Below are 25,313 nucleotides of genomic sequence, written 5' to 3'. Positions count from 1 at the left end.
ACCCCAATGGCAGTACAATCAATCCTCCATTATTTAGAGTAAGGGGAAGCTGGCACACAGCAGATAACATGATAAGGCAAATACATCGGAGGGGATGGCACAGAAACACACCAGTGATCCTGCCTGGACACAGTCCAGACTCAAACAAGCTCAGGCTCAGCACAGGCAGAGTTATCTCTCCATCTGTAACACTTTCCCTACAAGCTAGATCTTAAATCCTGATTGACAAGGGACAAGTGTAAGAGAGCTACTACTGCACACTACTATTAGAAGCTACTACAGCTACTAACTGCAATCCAGGAGTCACTTGACAAATAAAGAGTTATGGTTGTTGATTTTAGGAGATCTTCCTAGGAGACAGTGACAAAGAACTGCCTAACAAATAACGATCATCAATGTTACCTATGGTAACATATGTACTTCTTGAATGATGGTGGAAATACAAATAGCAAAACGACAGACAGACAAGACAAAAAATAAACCTAAACGCTAAACAAACTGCTGCATTTATAGGACATGGGAAAAAACCTCTAGAATTTGTGAATATAGTATATACAGCTCTTTTACCCAGCAGCTTCAAAACAAACACAAAAGATGAAAAACTATTTTTAGACTCACTTGATAAACAGGGCAAATGAAGATGGAAAAACAAAGGGGCTTAGCTTTCAGATGTGATTTTGATTTGCTGCTCCTCACCCTCCTTTTCAGGTTCATTGGATATGCACTGAACATGCAATTCTAAACCAATTCTAAAAACCAGACCATAGATTATTTTCCTCAAAATTGTTCAGCCAATGTGACAGAATAGATTTAAAACAGGGGTCTCCAAATGCCAAATCCAGTGTCTTACTAACTAGACAAAGACCCTGTTGTTTCAACAGACTTAAGGACCACAGGCTCAATAAAAATATTGGGTTTCTGTCATATTTCTATTTTTTCTCTGTCCCATCCCATCTGCTAGTCCTTTGTGATTCTGCAGCTAGAGTTATCTTAAGACCTCTCACATCTTCCTCTGCACCACAGTATTAACTGTCCTTTATGTCACACTGTCTAGTTGGTTAACTCAGGTTAAAACTGAGAGTAACTGCCCCTGTACACCCTTTGCCTTAAAGTTTGCTGCTTCTTTCAGACATAACAAGGGCTTGCAGGCTTGAAAGCTTACCTGTTTTTTCCCAGATACTCCAGTCAGAAAAGATATCCCCATCTCCCTTCAGATCTTCCCTCACTTACATTGTTAAATCAGCAGGGCTACAAAAGCATTACTGCTACAAGACGAGACACAACCAACCAGATCAACAGCCCTTGCAATAGCTCAGTTACAACGCCCGAACAGCCGTGAAGGAGGGCCTCACAGTTACGGATTTTCAGCACTGTTCTGTAGCACCTTTGCTAATTCCCTGAGGACAGCCAGCATGCCTCCCTGCTTTGGTATTCCTCAGTTGTCAGAAAAAAACCTTTAGGACATGAAAATAATTTCACAACCTATAATGAGATTTTAACTTTAAGCACTGCCAAGGTTCCTCTCACTTTCACTATCGGCTACAGCAGGTCCTAGACAGCTGTGGCAATCTGGACAATGAGAAGTAACTTTTACATTTGTCCTAAAACTGCCTTTCAAGGCCTTGGACACAGACAAATGGAGTCAGCTAAAGTGGTCCTGAGTCTCCCTTTGTGAACAGGACTGCTCTGAGTTATAGTCTGGGTGGGGCAAGACATAACTGGTAACTGGAAGACAAGAGAAGAAACAGGAATAAAGAAGGAACTAATGGAACAAAAGGTTATACAAAGAAATAAATTCACCTGTATCGATGTTTATAACCTATGGATCCAAACTTGCTGAATTTTCTTGACAGAGAGTTTGACTCATTTTCTGGCATTCTACATAGTTTGAAAAATAAAACAGAGTAAGTTCACATTGATAGGTCCCAATTAGACTCCCTTTCCTAAGAGGAGAAACAATAAATACGAACTTGAAGTTCTGAAAAATCATTTTCTGTTAGCTTCTCTTTATCCCCTCCAGACAGACTCTTAACAGGTTCAGAGTTCCACAAAACCGCGTGTTTATGCCCTCATCTTTTGATTATATCTCTCTTATTTTAGGTCTACTATAAACTGTTGGCAATAACAGCCTTTTGCTCAATATGTCACACTGGCATGCAAAACCACCACAACACAGAAATGAGACTGTAGCAGGAATTCTGAGCTTACACATTTAAAATACTGTTAAAGCCAACCCCAAGCATTCCATGAACAGACTCCTAGATAAAGACCCTTGCGTACTTTTAGTAGTGATTTTGCAATGGTAACCAAATGTGTTTTGAGAGGTATAACACTGGAAATGTTTTATACACTTCAATAAATAAGTAAAACGTTCTAAAACTTCAAAGAGTCATTCTATCAAAAATTCTGCACACTGCAAAGAATGCTGTTCAAAAAATCATAGGCAATAGTAACATGTGAAATCTAAAAGCCTGAAGTCAATGCTACTACAGAGAATTTGATGGTTACAGCTTAAAACCCACCATATACATATGTGGATACTTCTGTTACCACATACTTTATGCAACTTCAGATATGCTGTTTCAAAAAGAATTCTAAGACAGAATGAGCCACTGAACTACTGACAGATTTTTAAATGATTGTTTTATATCATCATAAAAAAGGAAGGCATCAACTTTTAAGAGCATTCTATAACTAAGAGGAAACAAGAGTTGTCAGGTAGCAAGTCTGTGTTACAACACTTGTAGCTATAGCAAGGTTCTTATTCAATGTAGTATCCCTCATTTTGGTAATGAAATCACATTAAACTTCAGCATCACTCACCTGAAAAATGTGTGATGTTCTACACAGCACTTCCAGAGATGCTTGCATGTAGTCTTGTTACGTGCTTCAAAAAAGAAGGAAGTTTCATTGCACTGAAAACAAAACAAATCAATGCAGCTATGAAGGATTCTGCCAGTGAAGTGAACTTCCATCTACTGAGCATGAGAAGGTATCCTCCTTATATCACCGTACATAAGAAAAGACATGAGTAAGAAGAAATGAAGGTTCTATAATTTTGTACAATTCTTCATTTCAAAGGTTTTTTTCGTTTCTCATTGCCTGAAAATAATTATTTAAAGGACTGATTCCTTAGACATGGAAAAATAAAAGAGCAAGGAGATTACTGAAACACTTCTGTTCCTTGATTCTGGTCCACCGATGTCAACTTCTTTCTAACTAAAAAGCAGATAAGGTTTTCATACAGTCCATTTCTGATGTTTTCTGAAACTGCACCTCATCTGGTCAAGCAAAAAAATATATTCTTCCCAGGGCTCTGTTTAGCAGTATATAGAGGGAAGGAATAAAAGGAGCAGAAAAATGGAAGATTTGTCTTAAAATACTATGGAGTAACAATGCAAAGAGAAAATGCACAGGACATACATGTAGAGAAGAAATGAGTTAAATCTGGAAATCAAAAAGGTGAGTGGAAAGAAAGATAAAGGAATAAGATTAACTTCAGAATGATTCAAAATACTTGAAAAAAGGGGTCAATGCAAACAGACTTAAAATCCACCTGCAGAGGGAACAGTTATAGGAAGAAAGACAACAAAAAAGAATATTCAAAAGCTTAAAGTCTATTCACAGGAAACTGGCAGTCAGTACAGCAGATATGAAGAAACCATGAACCACAGGGAAATATGAAAGAAGTTAGACATCTACAAACTGTGAAATACTTCCAACAGACAAGAAGAACCACCAGAGAAAGAAATATGGGACTTGCATTTATGTTCTTTGCTTACTGAAACATCCTTCCGGTGACATATATTACAGGAGGCACAAATTTGACCTAAAACTTAATGTGGGTATACATACACTTTGTAATGTTTTAATTTTGTGGAAGGTCATAAAGTCACGAGAACTCAGTGTGAAATTGCAACCCGTCCATGAACCATGATACCTGCACTACCTATACTACAGGCAACTACAACAAACCCGTTTAACACAACTATACATTTCCTTCCCGTAAGAAAGTGGAAAATAGACCACAACTACATCGGTACCTAAGGCAGCACATTCTGCAAATGAATCAGCTGTTTCTAAGTGACATAAATAATTTCAGCTTTAAGCACACATCCAGCTCCCGAGTCAGATACTACGAAAAGAGTCCTCTTTTTGTAATGCTGACGTAAAGACCAACATTTTCAAAAAAAGAATGTTGAAAGCTTTATTCCTAAACCCATATTTAAGCACTTTTACAAATCAGACCAAACTGCTTACAGAGAGAAATAGAAACCAACCTTTATCTATTTTCTATTTATTCTATTTATATTCTCTATTTTCTTTATATTTTCTATTCTCTTTTACATTTTGATCAGGAACAAAAGCTCGCAGTTTCCAACAAGTTAAACATTCAAAACAGTTCACACAAAATACATTTCCCATTATCTATCACTCAGCAAACTTAAGTGCTTAGTTCTGTATCTGCTATTTGCACAAAGAATGAATAGTTCTGCTGACTTCAGTGCAAATTCTGCACATGGTAAGATACTGTCAGCAACAGTGACACCACTGAGTCCTAAAACCATTTCCTCAATATTGCAGTCATGGGGAGGGTATGAGTCACCCCACCTTCAGCAGCCACCTTTAGGAAAGGGATGTTCTCGTGGCAGTTATACCACTGCAGCGCCATGCGTCTGGGGGTAAAGAGTTCTGGCAGGTTTCTCGCCTTCTCCATTTCATTAGGCACTGTGACCTGAGAGCAACTTGCAAACCGTGAGCTAATTCAGCACATTCTCTAGAACGCAAAATTCCACCTCTCGCAAAGAGATCAATTACATCCGTATTAAAGGCTGTCAGGCAGCCTCACAGGATCACAAATTATCTGCTCAAGCAGCCTTTCCGGCAACTTCAAACAAGTAACAGTAAAAATGACAGAACTTTGCACATGTGGCTAGAACAACTGAGATTTCATTCCCTGACAAAAACAAAAACTGGAGACATACACATCAGCTTATTTCCTTAGTTATATTTTTGCACTGGAAAAGTTTAACGGTCTGGCTGGGACAGTCACATGAAATATCCAAGGAATGAAAATCCCCCTCCTGTCTCCTCTCAAATGCATGTTTTCCCCTCCCGGGCATCACGGCAAGGAGAGTACAGTAAGAAACACTGCCACTGCAAATATTGAAAAGTAGGATTTATCTGAGATTGCTATGTTGCATAGTATAAAAATGATTAAATATTAGATTAGTCCCATAAATATATTCCTACAGTTATTAAAAAGACAATCTCAGGCTTCATAGGGATCTTAATCTCTCTACAGGATACACAATGGGTTTAACTTGGAGCAAAAAAGGTAAAAACTAAAAACTCGAAAACTTTTCTAAAAGAAATCCAAGCACCTGGAAGCTTCATGGGGAATCTCACAGACTGCCAAGGAGAAAAATCTATTTGCGCTAGAATTTTCAAGTGCAATCATACTGCTCGTGCCCCTCCGGCAATCATGCTACCCACTGAACTGCAGCTAAGACTTTCAAGGAAGAAATGTCAAGCAGTACTTTTTCTCTGCTTATTTTACTTGTAAAAGAAACATAGTTTCAGATTTTATGATTTAATTTACACTAACATTTCTAGATCAGACTATCACCTGGTACGATTTCATATAAATCCACACAGCTCTAGTCATCTGTGCAATTTTAAACAGTAATCTCAGATCAGATCTCTGGTATTACAGACTTTCTGCAATATGATGATTTAACTTCTGTTAGGAAAGAATCCAATGACTCACATTTAATACGCAGGATCTTGCTCCTTCTTCTTTCATTCCTAAATTTTACATTTAGGCAAAGAATCCTCTGCTGCACTTACATTTATTTAATTATATATTGTGGTAGGAGAAAGTTAGGGGTTTTGTGGGGGAGTGTTTTGTTTTTTTAAAGGGACTTTTTAAAATAAGGTATTTCTGCCATTTCTTATTATTAGCCCAGTTTGAATGCCGCTGAAATTAACGGAAAGATTCTTGTTAGGGAAAAGGTTCTACTTAGTCTATTTTTTATTCTTCTTGATTTAAAGTTTTGGAATTTTCCCATATATAAAACAGATGATACATAACACCTGAAAATCAATTAGGCACCTAAAAGAAAGTATAGCTACAGTTTCTTAAGATTGAAAGATTTCAACAGCAAACACTAGTGATGCCATTCTTTGAAGAAATTATTTTCTAAAGGGAAGAAAGCTCATATCAGCTGATAAGGAAAAAAATTTTGACAATAAACTATGGGTTGAAATGCCCATACTTAGTATGCAGCAATTAAAGGCATTAGGAAGAAACAGTGCAGCCCTGCAGATCAAATATATCAACCAGGTGAGATATGGAATTCAGATTTGGAAAACAAAACCACCATCTGCAAAAAATTAGGGGAGGGATCAAGAAGCTTTCTGATGACACTCTGAGACTTATTTATTGGAATTCAAAGGAACAGCACACATCTGAAAACTAAGTATCATCTCATGATGGATGCTTGTAACGAGTCAAACAGCACAGCTAAATTTTATCAAGGACAAAGATAGGAAGTCTAAAAAATTCATTCCCAAGGTCTTCCACCAAAACAGAGGAGACAATTCATAATTCTTTTATCATTTTTCAACTTTTCTTAGAAGGATTCATTAACCTACTGCAACTAACCCCAATAAGACTCTGCATACTGCATATTTAGGTCTAGGGTTTCCTCCATTTACTTTTAAGCTGGTCTGATATATTGTAACAGTACTGTGATTACCCTCACAATTTATAAGTGCATATTTAAAAATAAAGCAGTACTAAAGGCAGTAACATCTTCTAGGTTTACTCATCCTCCCCTGAAGAAATAAATTATTTATATAGGTAAAGCAAGGATGATCTTACCCTTTAACATCATGCACCTTTTGTTTCCATTAAGAGGCAACATCTTTACCATCTTGAACGATTATAATTTCTTTATAAGTAGTGAGAGTTAGCTGTTTTTTTTTTCCTAATTATTTTAATGTATTTGAACCGAAAGAAAGAGCTATTGTACTTTTAATGACGATTTATAGGAAATGACAATTCCATACGCTGAAGCTCAGCGTTGTTTGGTGCCTCACAAACTACTCTGAAAGCAACAGGATAAATAGCACAGAGTGCCCAGTGTACTGAAGGTGAGGCGGCACAAAACATGATGTTAACTGCTTCGGAGTGGTCCTGGTCCATCTGTCCACTCCGAAGTCCGTCCTCACCTCTGGCCATGCAGTCCTTCCCTCTCCTCAGCACCAGCTTTGGTGTTTGTCTCATTTTTCAGGAAGCCAACTGTGCTAGCCAATCAAGCAGAAAAAGACTTATTTTTGTACAACTTTTTCAGTCATGTCTGTGACTTGCACCAGTTCCCTTGAGGGTCAGACAAGCATAAGAACTGGGATAAGGAAGGGGGCAGGACCACACAGCCAAAGGCAGCCAAGGAAGCCAAGTGCCCCTTGCAGCATCATCTAGTTGCCAGGCTGCCTATCTTCTAATCCTGAGAGAGCCAAGAAACTACACAACTGGGAGGATAAACATAAAATACTATTCTCCTTCTAAATGCTTTAAAAGCTTGTCCTGCAGTCTCTAGCACATGCTAAAGCTTGTACTGCCACAGCCTCACTGCTATTTTTACCCATGGTAGGGACAGACCAGCACATGGGATGCTCATAGTTTGACTACACTACTAGCTTATAGCACACTGTTAATTGAATGTGTAACCACAGCCTCTGACTGTTTTATGTTGCCTCTCGAAGCAGCTAGAAAACTGACCTGGCAGAGCATTTGAGATCTTCTGCACTAAGAGGTTGGTAACTGGTATAGCACTCCACCATCGGCTCCCCTCTTACTGAAAGCATGTTAGCAATGCACTCAAAGGAGACGAGAGCCAGAGAGCACACTGCTCTACCTAGCCTTTGCTAGGTAGCCCTGAAATGCCTCTGGGACTGCTACAGCTAGGGAATGCCTACACCGCCTTTTGCAAACAGTTCCTAGCTGGCTTTGCCACACTAATGCGATTACACAGCTTCAAGTACAGAACTGGTTCGTGTCCAGTTAGCTCAGTGCCCAGGTAGAGCAAGCTTGAGTCTGCCTGGAAGGGAAGACACGCAAATGACAGTTTTTCCCTCTGGGGACCAGAAGATCCCTTGGTTGTGAAGTTTACGGATTACTTCTACGATAACAGGGCAAAGCAAGCCTATTGTCAGCAGACTTGCATTAGCTCCATGGGGCACTGCACCTCCACTAGAAAATTTTTAAAACCCCACAGATCAAAAACATTTAAAAACCCATGCCTCAAAGCAGACCTTAGCTGCTCTAATTTATGACAGGGCATACATTAGCTCCTATCAGTCCAGGCTCTTATTCTACTTAACAGAAACTCTCTGCCAACACACAGACTCTTTCCAGTTGCACTGAATATAATTTAGCGTAAGTAAGGACCTTGCCCCATTACAAAACACATTGCATGTGCACGCACATGTAACAGAAATGTTAATACTAGCTCTGAAGCTACTGTTTCCAAACACTATTCTTTGCCAGGCCAGGCACACACCTGGATACTATCAATTGTTTCCTCCAATAGGAAATATTCTGTCTTCACATATTTACACAACGCATACCCATCATAGCTTATGTAATGGAGAATGCATTACTGGTTACACAAGGTCACCTGAAATCTCCAGTTAGATAACTATCTTTAAGCACATTATACAAGTCAAGAATTAAAATTAATAATGTTGTGCTACTACGTATAAAGCATGTCAAGTTTTAAATCATCTCAGCCTCATATTATCTCAACAATTACAAAAAAATTACTAAACAATAACTTACAAAAAGCCCTGACATGAACACTTTAATGATACCACTTTAAGTTTACCCAGGAATTTTAATCCTAGTTCTCCTTCAAAAATGTTGACTAGTGAAGACTTAGCTATCATGACTTGAGCCATTCTTACAACTATGTGGTGACTCAGAAGATGCTTAAAAAAAAGTTATACATAATGTATTAACATCACTGTGCTTGCTCACCTCCACCGCCACTCTGGCTTAAGCGGGCAAAACCACAAATGATGCAAAAGTTATTCCTAATTCTTAAGCCATCACAAAAATCAAAATGCTGTTTTTTTCTTGAATGTAAATCTAAGTTAAATTGAACTTTAGAATAGGAGGAACATCTCTTCAGCCCCTGTTCCATCTTCTCAAGAAACTGTGCAAGAGGAACAAGTCAAATGAAGAGCTCCTGCTCTTATAACTTATATACCATAGAAGTTATATACCATACCATAACTTGAAATGGAAAAAAGTGTGTGCAGTCACGAAGGGGTATGGCTAGACCACCTTATTAATGTAATCATCTTTCAGACTTCTAAAATCTATAAAAAACAGATTAAAAATAAATAAATTAATTAATTAAAAGCAAAAGTCCAGGGTCTCCCAATATAATTTAAAAGAATAAAAATCTTGTGTTCAGACAAGCTCGAGCCAGCAGAAGGGGGACAACTATGTGCTTTGGAATTGCCTGAAGTTCCTCTTACATGCACCAGTTGCTGGTAAGGCTCTTGAGAATTGTCTTTACCCACTTCACCTTATAAATTGAGCTGAGCTGGGCCTCTTTGCCTGACTAAGAAAGATTGCAGAGGAAGGCTCATGTTGCAATTGTGTAAATCGTTTTTAATTGCACTGTTTTGGGAGTTTGTTCTGACTTGAAACAAATCAAATTTCAAAATCCATCACAAAGCAAAAATTTCAGACTTCCAAAAGACTCTTCTCTTAAAATGGGAAATAATGAAAGCAATTGTTCTGCAGATTGAACTTGCTCAGATTCCCTGAAAAACAAACATGGAAAGTAACAAGTACAAAACTTTGCATAAACTCTGTGAACCAGTGAAATCATTTGCTTACATGTTCAGACACACTGTAACCAAAGTAAAAGGAACTCTTACAAAAAACAGCATCTAGTTGTGGGGAACAGAATAGAAATACATCCTACGTATGGGCAAGGCAGCTCCACCTTTGTAACTGCTGCATATTACTACATTTAAGTTCCCAGCCTATGGAACCTATCAAACCATGTTTTTTCTCTTTTTGTTTGTTTCCATAGCTGAGAGAAATTTAGGACGAAAGATGCCTTCCTTACACAGAGAAGGCACAGAGGGCACCTGGTGTACCCTTTCAATTACTCATGTCCACACACCGCCTCTATTGTGGTGAGGCTCGCTTTTGTTGCATTGGGGGCCTTCTGCAGCCACCCGCATCGCTGGAGGATTTCTAGCATGGTTGTTCAACAGACATCTAGGCTAATAGGAATTGTGCATAGGTATTATCAGATGGAGCTCTCAATTTTCTTAAGAGGAACTGCACCAAAAATTTCTCTGCAATTATTCTGCTCGGGGAATCTCTTTGCAATCTATAAAGCAGAAAGGTTCCTAATTTCATGTCGATACTTAGACATTTCACAGAAAGGCTAGCATGTTTTTAGGTCAGAATTCAGAGCATGGGTCAAGTTGGGGGACAATGAAATACTGATTCAGTGATAAATGCTACTGAAAAACAATTTCCTTCAGCTCATCCAAGTCATTAGTCTCACAAGTCAGGATAAGCCAGGGATGACCAAATATTAAGAGCAGTATTTTGTTTATGAAAGGACAGTAATAACAGAATTAAAGGAGGCAAAAAATGTGATAATACAAGAGGAATAGTAAAAGCTAAAACCAAAATATCAATAACCATGCTAGCACACAATAGCAACAGGTATGCAGGAATAATACACATAATGAAGTTGTTAAATATACAGGAAATATTCTCATGGAAGAGATCTGAGGAAGCGCAAGAGACTACAATGCAAAGCAGGAAAGGTGAAGCACATCATTGTAAGACAGCATATACATCTTCTGTTCAGTAAGTCATCAAGTTTATGAAAACTGAAACAATGTAAAAAACAAACTCAGCAGCAGCAGTGATAAATAATTTATTCCGACATACGCACCCCACAGTGTATTCTTTGGGTAGCCTAATGACACGGAGCTGTACATTTAGAGCAACATTTTTAAATTTATCAAGGTGACAAGGGTGTTCTCTTCCACTCATTACCAGGAACTGCACATTCAAAGTCTTTTGGTAGGTTTAGAAAAGTCACAGATAAATTTATCTTAAGGAAGAACAGAGAAGTTACCATAAGTAACTCCATGCAGGAAAAAGAGCAATGCTTCACAGAGCACTAAAAGCATCAAAAACTTTCTCTTGATGAACAGGTATATCTGTGGAAGGTGTCTGTCGGTGTGAACAAAAGCAACCAGTGTGTAGACACAAACTAAAATTCAGTGTGTACAGAGTTTTCATTACAGTATGGAAACTGTAATTCATACAAAGCATTCAACACATCCAGAAACAATCTGCTATTAGTATTACATGATGTTAATTCCTTTACTCTATACCACAAAGCTCCAACTAAGAGACAAAAAAATCTCCATTATTTCACCTCTTCCTAAATCTTATCTAGTGTTCTCTCCAACTAGTTTTAATAGTCATATCCTTCCATCAATTCCCTATGGAGAGCACTCATCAGTCTAATAAATCCTGTTGCCTGGGCACCTTTTCCCTGATGTTTGGACCGTTTTCTCCTTTTCTTGCAACTGTGCTCCCTGTTCAAACTTAATTAGTAACTCCTCCTTTTGAGCACTGCTCCCTTCAAGTTTTCTTAGACTCTTACATCCACTTTCACTCTGTGCTTGGAAAAGTTTATGTATTTAATATTTCAAAGTACATCCTTCTAAGTCCATCATGTTTATTTCATCAAACGCTATTAAAGGAGAAAAGATAACTTTCCAAGATACGAAGACAAAAGTAGACACAGTTGTTCAGCTCTTCCCTGTGACCACTTTGGTGTCCTTCAAACTTCTTCATAACCTGTTAACATCTTTCTAGGAACTGAATTGCCTGGAAATGAGTAACACGTTCCAGACTTGGTATACTACATCTGTAACAAGGAAAGTATTAATTCCCTGTGCTGAAAGGTGATATTCAAGGATGTGGCATGAAGCAAAAATGGTATGTTTACTCTCCTATCACATATTGCAAACTCATTTATCACATGAAAGGACAAAGTGATAGCATTTATTCCAAAGCATGGAGGAATAAAAGAAATTTGTGAATAAAGTTTTTATGGGGTACTAGAACACATGGTCATACAAATCAACTGATGAGTTGTTATTACAACGATTTTAATCCAGAGGCTGTTAACTTATTCCAAAAATATCTTTTGATAGTAACAAGAATGTTCACAAAAAGGAAGAGGACGATATTTCGGGGCCATTTTGGCATTTCTTTAACCTGTTAGGATATGAAATAGCGTAGAAGCACTTCAAATGAGTATTAGTTGCAACGTAGATTGTAACGATGGTACACGCCCTTGTACTTACTGTTCTCTTGAACAATTTCCTAAAAATACCTGTTGGGACTTGAAATTGCCAACTGCTGTCAAAGTGTTTGTCTTATGATCATAATACTAAATGTTCACGAACTTTATAAGCCATCAACATTCACAATCTAAACTTATGTACATTTTCCAAAGCTTCCAGGTTTTCTTTTCAGCATGTTAAGTGTTTGCAATTCCAGATGGTTCAAACAAAAACTATATACATGTGACATCAAACAGAAACTACAGAAACTTAAGTCAAACTAGGACTTGTTTGTACACGAACAGGCATTCATCCTTGAAGTGAAACATTGAGAAAAGTTCTCCCAACCTTTCCCCAGCCTTCAAACAACTTTCTGATTTCAACAAAAAACATTATCTGAAATAAACTTCCCATAGACCAACACACCAAACAGAAACAAACCACTTCTGAGGAACAAAAGCAAAACTTGCCGACACATCCCCACAGGCACAAGAAATACTACACCCAACAGAACCAACAAAATCTGTCAGTGCTACACATACATTTCCCAGAATGCACTGAATGCACCAATCGACTTCTTGGAAAAATCATGGGTGAGACTAACAACCACTACACAGATGAATAAACTTACATAGATGGCCTGAAAGGAGAAAAAAAACACAGTTTCCAGCAAGGAAATATTTCTCACAGAATAACTATTCTGTCTCTAAGCTTTCAATCCTGATACTCCAAGGAGACCTACAAAGTATTTTCAAAAAATACTCAGCAAACTAAACTCATAACTCAACCAGATACCAAAAATCACAGACTGAATGCAAATGTTTTATTATACTTCATACTTCTCCCTACATCCTCAACCCCCCCCCCCCACACACACACACCCCAAGCTCTCTGTGCTCCACAGATGATAAATATCTTTCTCTTGGTTCCACTGAATGCATCTCAAAACCTCTTCTCTTCCTAGGAATCTGCTCTACTTGTTCCACAGGAATCAATATTTTTTTTCTCTCAAATGGCCTAACAGCACAATCAGGTTAAATTCTGACAAATGTGTTTCAAGCTATATAAGGTGGCTGCTTCTGTTTCAAAGCTATGAAACAACCTGTGCACCTGAAAGCTTTCTGAGTTTCCTGCTCCCCACTTTTCAGCAGGTATGAGCTTCCCCTGTAGCTTTTGCCTTGTTTAAAAGCACAATGTAATACCATAAGCATGGCATTGTAGAAGTAGTCCACTCGAATTCCTAGAGCATAGTATGAAACCATGAAAGCTTGTTATAAAATCCCTACATCAGCACTGCTCCACTGAAGTTCTCTCCCCATACCTGCAAAACACGGGCAAAAAATCTTCCTTCCTCCTTTTTCTTTGCTAAAACTGCATGCACTATCAACAACACATGACACTTCAGGGTAAAATCATTTTCTTGCAGTAACTATCAGTAAAAATAGTTTCACTTTGATGGACACACAATATTTCCCAATTAATTAAAACTGAGATTTTTTTTTTCCATTCAGGCTCGAACAAAAACTTACATCTTTTCCCACGACTCTGAGTTCAAACTGTGTTTCCTTGAAGTGAACTTTTGTAATTCTAGGCCTGTAATATTGAAAAAAAGACAGAAAGAAGTTCATGGAACTTTGACTTCATAAACAGTAAAACATAAAGTTGCATATATTTACATACAAAGACAAAAAAGGATTCACAGATAGTACTTTTTCTGCACGTATGCACCAGATGTCAGCAGAAATTAACAGTATTTAAACATTTCAGCATGAGTCCAGTAAAGGTAAAATATCTTTTTCAATATTTGGATTATTAAGGAATTAAAATTTTTGAATAATCCAGATTAGGAATTCCAATTGTGAAATGTTTTTTCTAAATAAAATCAACTTTTCAAACATAAATTACAAATCATACATTTCTGTACAATAATATTATTTAAACACAGACTGTACACTTAAATTATACATACCAGAAATACTTCCCTACTTGTTTTTTATTCTTGTAGACAACAACTCCTACGGGTGTTAATCCTAAAAAATATTCAGATTTGTTTTCACCCTAGAAAATAAAACATGTCATTCAATTATTTATAGCAGCAATTTGTATCACAGTAGCAATAAGGTCTAGTGGAGGAAGCCAGTCTGATGATTGACTTGAACACATTGTTTTGTCCTTCCTGGAAAGGGGAAAACAGTACTTGATCTAACAATGAAAACTCCTATAAGAAAACTCTTATGCATAGATGCAAAGAGGCAAAAAAGAACAGTAGTGAAGGAAAGAATAGAAGTTTCCACATTCCACAGTATAAAATAAAAATAATTTATTAAAGGAATTACTTTCAGCTATTTGGCAAATGACCAAAGTTCAGAGACTAATTCTTTATTAAGACATGCTAGCAACAGACATCCTAAACCCTAGCTGAAGATACACAGTGATTTCCTGACCTACTTCACTATAGTTTAACCTCATAGCTGCTTTCTCCCTTCTAAAATAACATCACCTGTGTGCTGCTACAGAGCAGTCCTAAACAAATTAACTGCTTTGAGAGATTCAGAGCATTTTTTTCAGAATGGGTGACAACGTCCAAGAATAACAAGGAGGGGTCACATCATCTTCTCCAAAGGAAACCATTCCTGAGATCAATACCTGAATTGCAAATCATATTTGTACAGAATACAATGAAAAATCTGATGGTGAATGGCAGAAGCCCCCTAACTCCCTTATCTGTAGTCAATAATCAGAATTAGATGCACCCTCAAAGGGAAGAGAGCAGAACAGACAAGGAGCTGAGCTCTCCTGCCCCAGCCTAGATTCTTAAAGTTTCAGGTTTAAAGAAGACACAAGCTCTAGAAAATCTGAGTCTTCTGAAGTTTCTTATCAGCCCTTTTTGGATTACTGCTGTCTAATGAACGTGGAGCTTTTATCACAAATTTCTTGAGCTCATTCTGAATTAATCTGAGAAAAGCTTAAATGATTTCTGGAAGCAATTCAACAATATTCTTTTTTTCAGCAGCAATCACCAACAGTAATTAGTTAACTCATGTTTTCCCACTTCAGAGCAAAGTGCTGACTTCAGTCTTCTGTGGAACAGAAGGGGCCACCAAAATGCATCATCTCAGAATGGCTCTTTTCAACCTTTTAGAGAGTTTTGGTATTTTGGGCTCCACTTTTAGAAACATCTGTTGAGGGAAAAGTGGCAGCATTTTTACCACTTAACTTTGCTGGGGAATTGCAAAAATTGGTCTAGTCCCCCTAAGCATTCCCATTACCAATGAAACGTCTTTGGTCACACCAAGGCCTCCAGAGCAGAAGCATGAATGGGCACTGAGCGCATGAAAGTCAAATGATCCAGTTCAAGTAATACTAGCTGCTAGTTCTGATTTGTTCCAGTAGCAGCTCCAATAACAGCCAAGCTCCGTACTTAAGCCTTTATTATAGAATACTATGGCAGATACTTCTCCTGGGGAGTAAGGGGAAGTGGTAACAGGAATGGTAAGAAAATTCCACTAGAAGCCTGATTTTTATTTTTGTTTATCCTTCTACCTTTATGCATAATCATTATTACCACGTCAATACCTTATGATACTGAAGGTGCTTGAAAGACTGCAGATCTTAGTGCATGAGGTCATTTACAGAGTCACTTCATGAGGTAAAAGTCAGCAGCAAAAGTTAGTTAATCTGCCTGCTTGGGAGAATACAGAAGAGCTCTGATAGTTCTATACCAGCAGATCATGAGCTACAAAAAATATCAGCTGTGAGGCTGAGTGATTATAGAAATTATGCTTCTGTGTGGTTATTGAAGTGAGAAAGCTCAAGCTCATCTCCCTGAGTTCTGCCTGTGCTCCAATATGAACTAAGTACTAAGGGCAAGTTTATTTTCAATATGACCAGGTAATGAAAAGAATTATCTCTTTATATCTATAGTTTCAATCTTGAACAAGTAATCTTGAACTGTAATATAAATACAATGATATTCATGGGTTAGACTTAGGCATATTACAATGCACCCCTCATAACTCAGCTTTGGATCCCTCTGCAGGGCATAAACAAACTAGGTGAAAATAAATTTTCCAGGCTCTGCAAATTTAACATAATTTTGTTGGACCATGTTGAAGCTTGTTTCAGCAACTCCCCCACCTCCTATAGGTGGGGTGGCATAGAGCACCGGATATGAATATCATTAAGCCATAATGTGGCTTAAGATATTGTGGGCTACACAATTGTCAGGCGGAAATACATACTTGATCTTTTGGCAGCATCTTGACTTCTTTATTTTCTTTTAAGTAATTTTACAAAGTACTGACATCTAAAACAGTGAACTATTTACATTAAAGCTCCTCATTTGAACTTCTGATTTTATTTTATTCAGAAAAACAAAAAACAACCCAACCCTGCCATGAGCACAATTATTCAAACAACACAGAATGATGTTTCTACAAGGAGCACATAGCCTTCAGGTGATGGCTTCAATCCAATCCCAACATACATGTTGTTTTACAAAAGAGGTAGAAAGATCTGCTAAGGCAATAGAGACAACTTGCAATGCTGCATTATATGGTAGAGAAAAAGATGTAAGCATGCTCCAACTCTTTAGCAAAACCTTCACAATGAAATTAAAAACAAATCAGACATGCCCCTACCTCACCCTTGTTTTTGGTCGTCTTTTGCAATGATACCGAAACCTTTTCAACTCTCATTCACTGTGTTCTTTGCAAAAGAATAATGTGCAAATTTTTGTGTCAGACACAAGAACTATAACCCTCTATCTTTTCTGACACTTATACTAATGCTTTCCAAATTATCATCATTGTTTTTTCCTAGTACAGTTGATTGTCTTTCATAGGAGTAGTACAATCACAATCTTTCATCTGAAAACCGTTAGGCTTCTGTATGTGTGAAAGATTTAATCCATTCAGTCTGTAAATATGTGTTTCTTCAGACTTAAGTACAATTTTTTCTTTTAAGGTATTGCCTGATGACTAGACAGTACAAATACTCTCCCCTACTTGAGTACAGGAGTTTTTTCTGCATTGCTATCAAACCTAAAATATATATTTATAAACAATACTTACGTAAACAGGATGGAGATCCACTCCATACATTTCCAGGGATTTGGCCACCCCTAAGTAATTTGCTTCTGCCTCAGCAGGAACTTGACCCCTGCAAACAACATTCTGCATAACAACTTTGCACTTCCACTTAACGTATTAGAATAAGTCATATTAATAAAAACAGTTTGCTGGACAGGTGTGCAACCCTTCCTACCATTCGTGTAGACTGTCGTGATCCTTTCAGCACTGTATGTCTGCTGGCTCCAAGTAAGGCTGTACAGTGGGCACAAACTTTTACTATAAAATTCTCTGCTATAAGATGCTATCATATATAAAAAGTATGTTAACTAGAGCAGCTAATCTTTTCCTGGCTACCACACTAATGCCCTGATGTCTCAAACATGCTTCAGACGTTTCATTTTTAGGCTTGAATATGCAAAATAATCTTTTTTCAAATAACTACATGATTATTAATAAATCAGGAATGAGTGACTGACTGGGGGAGTGTGTTCCCATAGCAGTGCTGAGGCTAGCAAGGATTTCTGAAAGTAGGGTTCATGACTGCAGATGAAATACTCTTTTCTTCATAAAATCTTGCCTACAGGAAGTCAGGCCAGCTGGTAATACCCAAGCCTGCTACTGTAAAAACAAAGTTTGGAGTCTGTTGCAAGAGATTAGCAGTTTCACACACCCAGCTTGCCTTTCCATCTGCAAATATCAACACATCAGTTAATAACTACTATCAGCTGCATGGTGGGGAGAAACAATGGGAGAAAAGTGGAGAAAAAAGCAGCTATTAGAAACATATTTGACATCACCGAGGAAGGATTTATTTTCAAAAAGACTAAATAAATTCACGGTGTTCAACAATGGACTTCTCCTCAGAATTTAATTTGTTCTTCCCTTAATAATTGCCATTGACACAACAGTAAGACCATCTGTTGCAAGCCTCAAATAACTGAAACTGTATTTTCATCCTCACTCCTTTTTAAAGTTTCTGTGAATGCTACTAGAGTGTTACTGAGAAAGTGAAGCACAGCTCGTGATCCCATAAACATCAACTCTAAAAAATGCATCCCCTGCTTCACCCAGTAATTATTGTCTTGGGGAAACATTTTACCGCATTTGCTGTCACTCATATTCAAAGTGTGAAGCAGAGCTCAAAATCTTGACACAAGACCTGAAAAATCCTGCAATATATACATTTTCTCTTGTCTCCCCATTCTCTTCAGCCTAGCAGGTACGTTCCAGGTTTTTGCAACTTTTTTTTATGCCTGACAAGGTAAAAAACACATGAAGTGTGACACATGAAAAGGCAGTGCTAGCATAAATGCAACAGTACAGGTTTTTAAAATGGCTTCTCTGCATTTGAGAGACAGGCTGCTTCACCCTGTCTCATCCACAGAGCAGCACTGACACAGTCTCAGGGGTCCACCCTTATTTCCAAGGAGTCCTGGAGAAGCAGCAGACCTGAAGCTTGTAACAAAGTCCTTTTCTCAAGAGCTGGAGCTGCCAGTAGATCAGTGGTTCATCTCTGATTCACAATATGCAGAACGCTGGGTATTCAGGACATCAGGGTCGTCGAATCTGGCATTACTTTTAGCCACTGCTGCTACAAAAATTCACTCCACAGCTTTATTTTTTAAAGCATGTTTGTAGCTCTTACAGATATGAGTGAAATGTTCACTGAAGCAGGATTGTCTTTTCTGAGTTCGCAGGAAGGAAAAAAAATCAGTGCTGAGTAATGTGAATTACACCATCAGTGAATTAGCGCTGGAATCCAACAGCAATTTAAATATCACTATTACTGTTTCCTTTCTGATCATATACAAAAAAATGCTTGTGTACTTATCCCACCAGTCCCACTTGTCTCAAAGTACCAAAAAGCCCAGATGTCAACTGCGTGTGTATATTAATATTTGTAAAATTATACCTAATATATAAATATGTATATTTGCAAAAATACTCAGTGAAGAGTTGGTCTGTGAAGGTGTAAGCTGGAGCCACTAAAGGAAGGGAAGGGTATGTGCTCCCAGATGTAGATGGAGAAGACAACGTGGAGGGGAATGGGGAAGGTCAGGAACTGAAACTGTTCCAACATCATAAAGAATAAATGTTTCTTTTTTTACCATATACAAAAATACAAGCTCTCCTCAGCATCATGCATCTTGCCAATACATCCAAATCTGAAACAGCCTCTGCAGTCGGTAATAAATATGCACCTCTCCTTTAGCTGGACAAAGAGCACCTGAGAACCACTGACGGCCCTAAACAACACTTGAAAGCCGCTCTTAAATCTATTTTGGGCATTTTAGCTTTCTTTATGCCACTGATAACATGCAGTATTGATTCAAAACACACCAACAGCTGACTTGCCAAGTATCATTTAGCCCCCGACCTGCTGCAGTCTGGAGCAGACAATGCAAGAAGGCCAATATGAGCTCTCCCATTTGCACTGAAGGATCATAACCCTCCTGCAGCACCTTGAGCGTCTGCTTCCTCATGTGCAAGAGCTGAAGCCACTGTTCGCTGTAGAAGATGTGCATGACAAGATAATCACATTGTACTTTGCTATTTGACATCAGGATTGTCAAGCTGGTTTACATTTGGGACAACTGCATTAGGCAGGCTGGAGAGAATTGATGCAACCAGAATAACCACCAACTCTAAGTTCTCCCACCTTTACATGATTCAGAAACTTGCTCCAGAAAATTCATCTTGGACAAATCCCAGAATATCTACTGTGCTGTGTAAAAACTGAGACCTGAGCTCCACAAACCTATTCACAGAATGTCTCCAAACAGGTGAGAAAAATCAGGGATAGGCCCTCAGCCATTCCAGCTTGAAAAATTTTATCCAGAGACAGCTCTCACCTGTGTACAGAAGGCATGCTGGCAGTGCTGATGCTGGCAGTCAGGCTGAACTAGCAATGCGTGTGCACCTTGGTGTCACTCTTTTTTTTCTGATGCCTCTAAATCCCTGTCACCTAACTGCAGCCAAGGAGCAGAAGAGTATCAGAGCTCTGGCTCAGTAAGCATCTAAAACCACTATTGTTAAGACAGCTATCACTCCTCCTCACAACCGCTGCTCCCCCTGCTTCTGAACTCCATTTTTAAGGTTACAAACTCTTCGAGCTAAATGAATCATAGTCTGATTTATTACACAAATGACTAGAGAAACTAAAGAGAAAGGAATGAAGGTTGCTTAGTATTGGTGATCTGGAATTAATCTCAAGTTTCATTTCTCAAACCCAGTCTCTGTGACATTGATCCAAACAAACTCCTTGTGCCTCAGTTTCCCATCTCTAGAACAGAAAAAAACAGTACTTCTATACTTCACAAAAAGACCTGTAGTAAGATTCTCTGTAATTCATCAATTACGGCAGAGCAGTCAGGCAACCATACAGAAGTAATTATTTAACAACGGATTCTCTTCCCTAAAAGAGAGAGCTCAAGGTAGTGTGGTAACTGGCATGCATTCCAATCACAAGAGAACTTTTCAAAGTTAACATTTCTGAGTTAATACCTATTCTCATTAAACAAGGTACACGTAACACTAACATACAGAACTACAGGCAAGAAACGACTTAACCTTCTTCCAGTATGTGGCTTTATTACAGCAGGAGAATCAAGAAATCTAGATCTAAATACAGGATGGCTAGTTCTGATTATCTCTACATGATTTTGACAAAAGGTATGATGAACATACTTATAAAATGTTTCTTATTGCTCTCATCTTAATAATTGGTTATATCACAATTGCACCTAACTTGGATTTGTTAGAAAAGCTTCTTTTACACTTACTAGGAATATGAAGTTGGAGATAAGAAAGTAAATTTTTATTTTGGTTTTATCTACAGTATGAGCTTCTTTCATACGTTTTACTTTCAAAACCAGGTTTATGTTTTGCAGTTTTGAAGGCACTGCAGTCTAGCATTTGGAACTGCAGGTTGGGAAGCCAGATCTTTCTGACTTCCTGTGCTTTCACACAGTGACTGCTTGTTCTGCCTCTGTCACTCACACACCAAGTGAACTTCATTCTAAAACTGATCTCACTGAAACTACTGATATTTCATACACAGAAGACTATTTCTAAAAATGAGTAAGTAGGACAGAAAGTGGTTCTCTCCACCTCTCTGATGCCACCTCCAAAAAACTCCAGTTATGCTCTTTGCTCCAACTTCCGGGTGAGATTGTTGTATTTTTTCCTCTCTAATGTTCCTGTTGTTTCTTAGTCAAGCACTGACGGAACAAACGGGGCCAGAGGTTACCAGTCTTTATCTTTTTTTGCTTAACAGCTTACCTCTCCAGTCCATCTCCTTGTTGTCCTTATTGCAATTTTGCTTCCCACCGCTTTGATCAGTAATCAAGGGAAGATGTTGCATGCACAAATTGCAATCTGACAGAGAATCAACTGAATCCCAAAGCAGCATCTTGGGGTCCACCATGAGGCAGAGATTGCCCATCATGTCAAAGATGGTACAATGTATATTTTTTTGTATTCAGGGTGATTATCATTCCAGTACCTGGAAGATGGAGAACCGACGCTTTGCAAGCCTCTATTATCAAAATGAATTTGTCTTTTCCAACTTTTTCCAAGGTTAAGTTGAGATTGCATGAATCTCTCAGGTCTGTTGATGTATCTGTTTCAGATCTCTTCAGGTCCCTTTTGTCCCATCTGCAGTAAGCCTAATATTCTACTCCTGCAATCACTTGATCCCTGACTTATTTATGCCTTCTCAGCTTCTTCTCATGCCAGAGAAATGTTTTCAGGTGCAGTTTTGATGTCTGCGAACTTTTGTATTGCCTGGTTCAGTTTAAACCAAAACTTTTCTGACGCCCACCAGTTATCTTGTGTTCCCACAGCTTTTATGTTCATGCAAAGTTTTAGAACTTGTTTGTTTTTTGTCCAGAAGTCAGCGCTTCTAATGCCTTGAGTTCTTCAGTGTTGCCTGATGACTTTGTTTCTAGGTACTGCTTTTTTTTCTTATGAATCATATGTTCCTCCTTACTGTGGAATCCATTAAATTGATCACTGCCAATATGTTTTACATAAGACATGTTGGTTAATACAATGAAAGGATTTTATGCCTGTAAAACCAAACTGCCTCTTTAATTCATACAGATGTTGCAACTGAGACTATCACTTAAGCCATGGGCATACAGACTGCTTTCCTGGTACCTCCTGCAATGTGAGTGGCTCTCACAAAGACTTATGCAGGTTGCTACAAGCACTCCTTCCTTACCCCAGCTAAGGATTTGGCAAGAAAAGAGACACTTCATTGTACTAAGTGCTGTACATTACTATATTAAAAGTAATCGTTTTTTATCCTAACAATTCATTACTGGAATACATAGGAAAAGAAATCTTATCCCCATTTTACAGAGAGTAGATTGAGGCATGGTCATAATAAGCAATTTGTCCAAAATTACACAGAAAATCTGTGCTGGAACAGGAAACTGAACTCAAACAATTCAGAAGATTTAGATTTCTTTCTCTTCCACTACAACAAACTAAGAGAAGACAGAATCACAGAATGGACGAGGTTGGAAGGGACCTCTGGAGATCAGCTAAGTCCACCCTCCCTGCTCAAGCAGGGTCACCTAGAGCACATTGCACAGGATCACGTCCAGGCGAGTTTTGAATATTTCCAGAGAAGGAGACTCCACAACCTCTCTGGGCAACCTCTTCCAGTGCTCTGTCACCCTCACAATGAAGAAGTTTTTCCTCATATTCAGATGGAACTTCCTGCGTCTCAGTTTGTGACAGGACCACTATTAAAACTGCTGGTTCAGAAACACTCATACCGAAGCCTGACAAACATCATATTTCCATTTGTTTTCCTATTCAGTTCTGAAAAGAACAATTTCAAACACATAAAATGTTTCTATTCTACTTTTCTGAGGGACATAACTGGATGTTCTGTGTCTCCTCAAGTCTGCAGACCTCCAGCTGGCAATACAAGGTGCTCCCTGTTTGCACTTACCAAGCATTTCCAAATCTAATTTTAAATGAAAAGTTCCCAACATTACTGAATTCTTACATTAAAGTTTTGTGTGTCTGTTCTATGGCATCTTCCAGTTCTTCCTTCTGGTCTGGAACAAAACGGTACTCCGACACATAACCTGCAGTATGCTTATAAGGGTCATAGTCTCCCAGCTCAGCTACGGTACACAAGAAAAGAAAAAAGTTTTCAATGCTTTATGTTAACCAAAAAGTATATTATCTAATCCACCTATTTGTGCCAATCCACCTTTACCCAAGTGACTGTTATCTCACCATGCAGTCACATATAAAATCCAAAACCTATTCTTCTTTCAAAGAGGAGAAATACAAGATAATCTGCTCTTTATGTACAGAGCTGTCCATACTAGTCCACCAAAAAAAAAAAAAAAAAAAAAAAAAAAGTCTTCAAACATTTTTAAAGAGAAATTGAAGGTTTAAAAAGCTGGAAATTTTGACAAGAAGGTTATCGCTTTTACAGAACTAGATCCAATTTTGTCCAAGACAGTATAAGTTGAAATTTGATGCTGTATGTTATTTGGCAGCATATGTAAAACAAATGGAGAAGCAAAGTCCAGTTCTTAGAATATTTGTGCCCTCATAAGTCGTAACATTACAGACAGAACTGATTCATATTCTTGCTGGGACTCTTAACAGAAATGTCGAAGTCTGAATGGGAATGTAGACAAGTATCATGAGACAGACCTAGAGATAGGTCCTTTGAAGAAAAGCATCATTTATTGTGAGGAAACAGAAGACGTCATTCTCCAATAAAGTATCAGTATATTTTCTGAACATTAAATTAATTTTCAAAATCAAAATAATTGTAAAGAAAGAAATTTTCTTAAACAAAAAAATTTTAACAAAGTCAAAACATGATTTTCTTTGAAAAAACCCTAGAATTTGCATACCTTAGTTATATTACTTTACATGTTCCCATACAATTATAAAATAAATATGCACCTTTGTCAGAACCCACTTCTGCTGATCTTCATTATAATGAATTGCATCTATCTGTGAAACTGTGCTACAGTTAATATGTTAATTTAATAACCCTGAGCAAAACTGGCACATGTGGGGCCTCTGTGAGAAAATCTTCACTGAAGGTTTCTATCCAATGCCAACTGAAGCCTTAAACACAGCCAAAAGGAGGCTATATGAGCCATGAAGGAAAAGGCTCATCTAACCACTCATGTTTCTTTCTAGATTTTAATAATGTTTCCAAAACAAGACAGTTATCTGTTCAGTGGAGATGCTGAGAAGTTCCTCAAAAAATCTCTCTAAAAACATTGTTTCTTGCCTATAACAGGATCAACAGGAACAGCTACAACAGCAAGAACCTCAGCATTCTTAATAGGAACAGGTCAGATCAAAAAACAGAACTGGTATATTCTGCAGACTGCCATAGGTACTGCAGAGTGCCATGGGTACTGTGTTTTCCATCATTGTCACTATAACAGTCTGCAGTCTTTGCCCACAAAAGGAGGAGTAAGGTTCATGTGCTAAGGAAAGGATCAGCATGGACACCAAAGATGGCACCCCAGCATCATCTGAATGGCATATGCAGGGCCAGTGACTAGGAGCGGAAGGTGGACAGGACGCATGGACCCCAGCTCCTCCTGAACCCAGCAGCAGCTGCTACTTCCACAGGGGAAAGGTGCCACTGGTACAGCACCTGCCACAGCCTACTGCTGTAACGAGCAGAGCTTCTCAGCTCTTACCAAATTCCAACAAATGCATTTCACCTCAGTTTGGAAAAGAAAACAATATAGTCTGGCATATCACCCTTGGAAAGGCTGCTCACCTCAGTGCTGATACTTTGGGTTTGTATTTTAAATATGTACCTCA

The 25,313-nt window shown here is 38.2% G+C and overlaps 1 protein-coding gene across 1 annotated transcript in view; it reads right to left on the bottom strand.

Annotated features, from left to right (window-relative positions):
- Positions 1–25,313, bottom strand: part of EPB41L4A (erythrocyte membrane protein band 4.1 like 4A) — a 134,081-nt gene that overhangs the window by 41,851 nt on the left and 66,917 nt on the right. The window contains exons 6-11 of the mRNA XM_067315419.1: positions 23,506–23,626; positions 17,484–17,571; positions 14,381–14,469; positions 13,941–14,004; positions 2,824–2,915; positions 1,801–1,878 (exon numbers count right to left, since the gene is read on the bottom strand). Of these exons, the coding sequence (XP_067171520.1) occupies positions 1,801–1,878; positions 2,824–2,915; positions 13,941–14,004; positions 14,381–14,469; positions 17,484–17,571; positions 23,506–23,626 (532 nt within the window). The remainder of the gene's footprint in view (positions 1–1,800; positions 1,879–2,823; positions 2,916–13,940; positions 14,005–14,380; positions 14,470–17,483; positions 17,572–23,505; positions 23,627–25,313) is intronic.

This window comes from Apteryx mantelli, chromosome Z (genome assembly GCF_036417845.1).
Source record: "Apteryx mantelli isolate bAptMan1 chromosome Z, bAptMan1.hap1, whole genome shotgun sequence".
Lineage (NCBI taxonomy): Eukaryota > Metazoa > Chordata > Aves > Apterygiformes > Apterygidae > Apteryx > Apteryx mantelli.
This window is presented reverse-complemented; position numbering and strand designations above follow the sequence as displayed.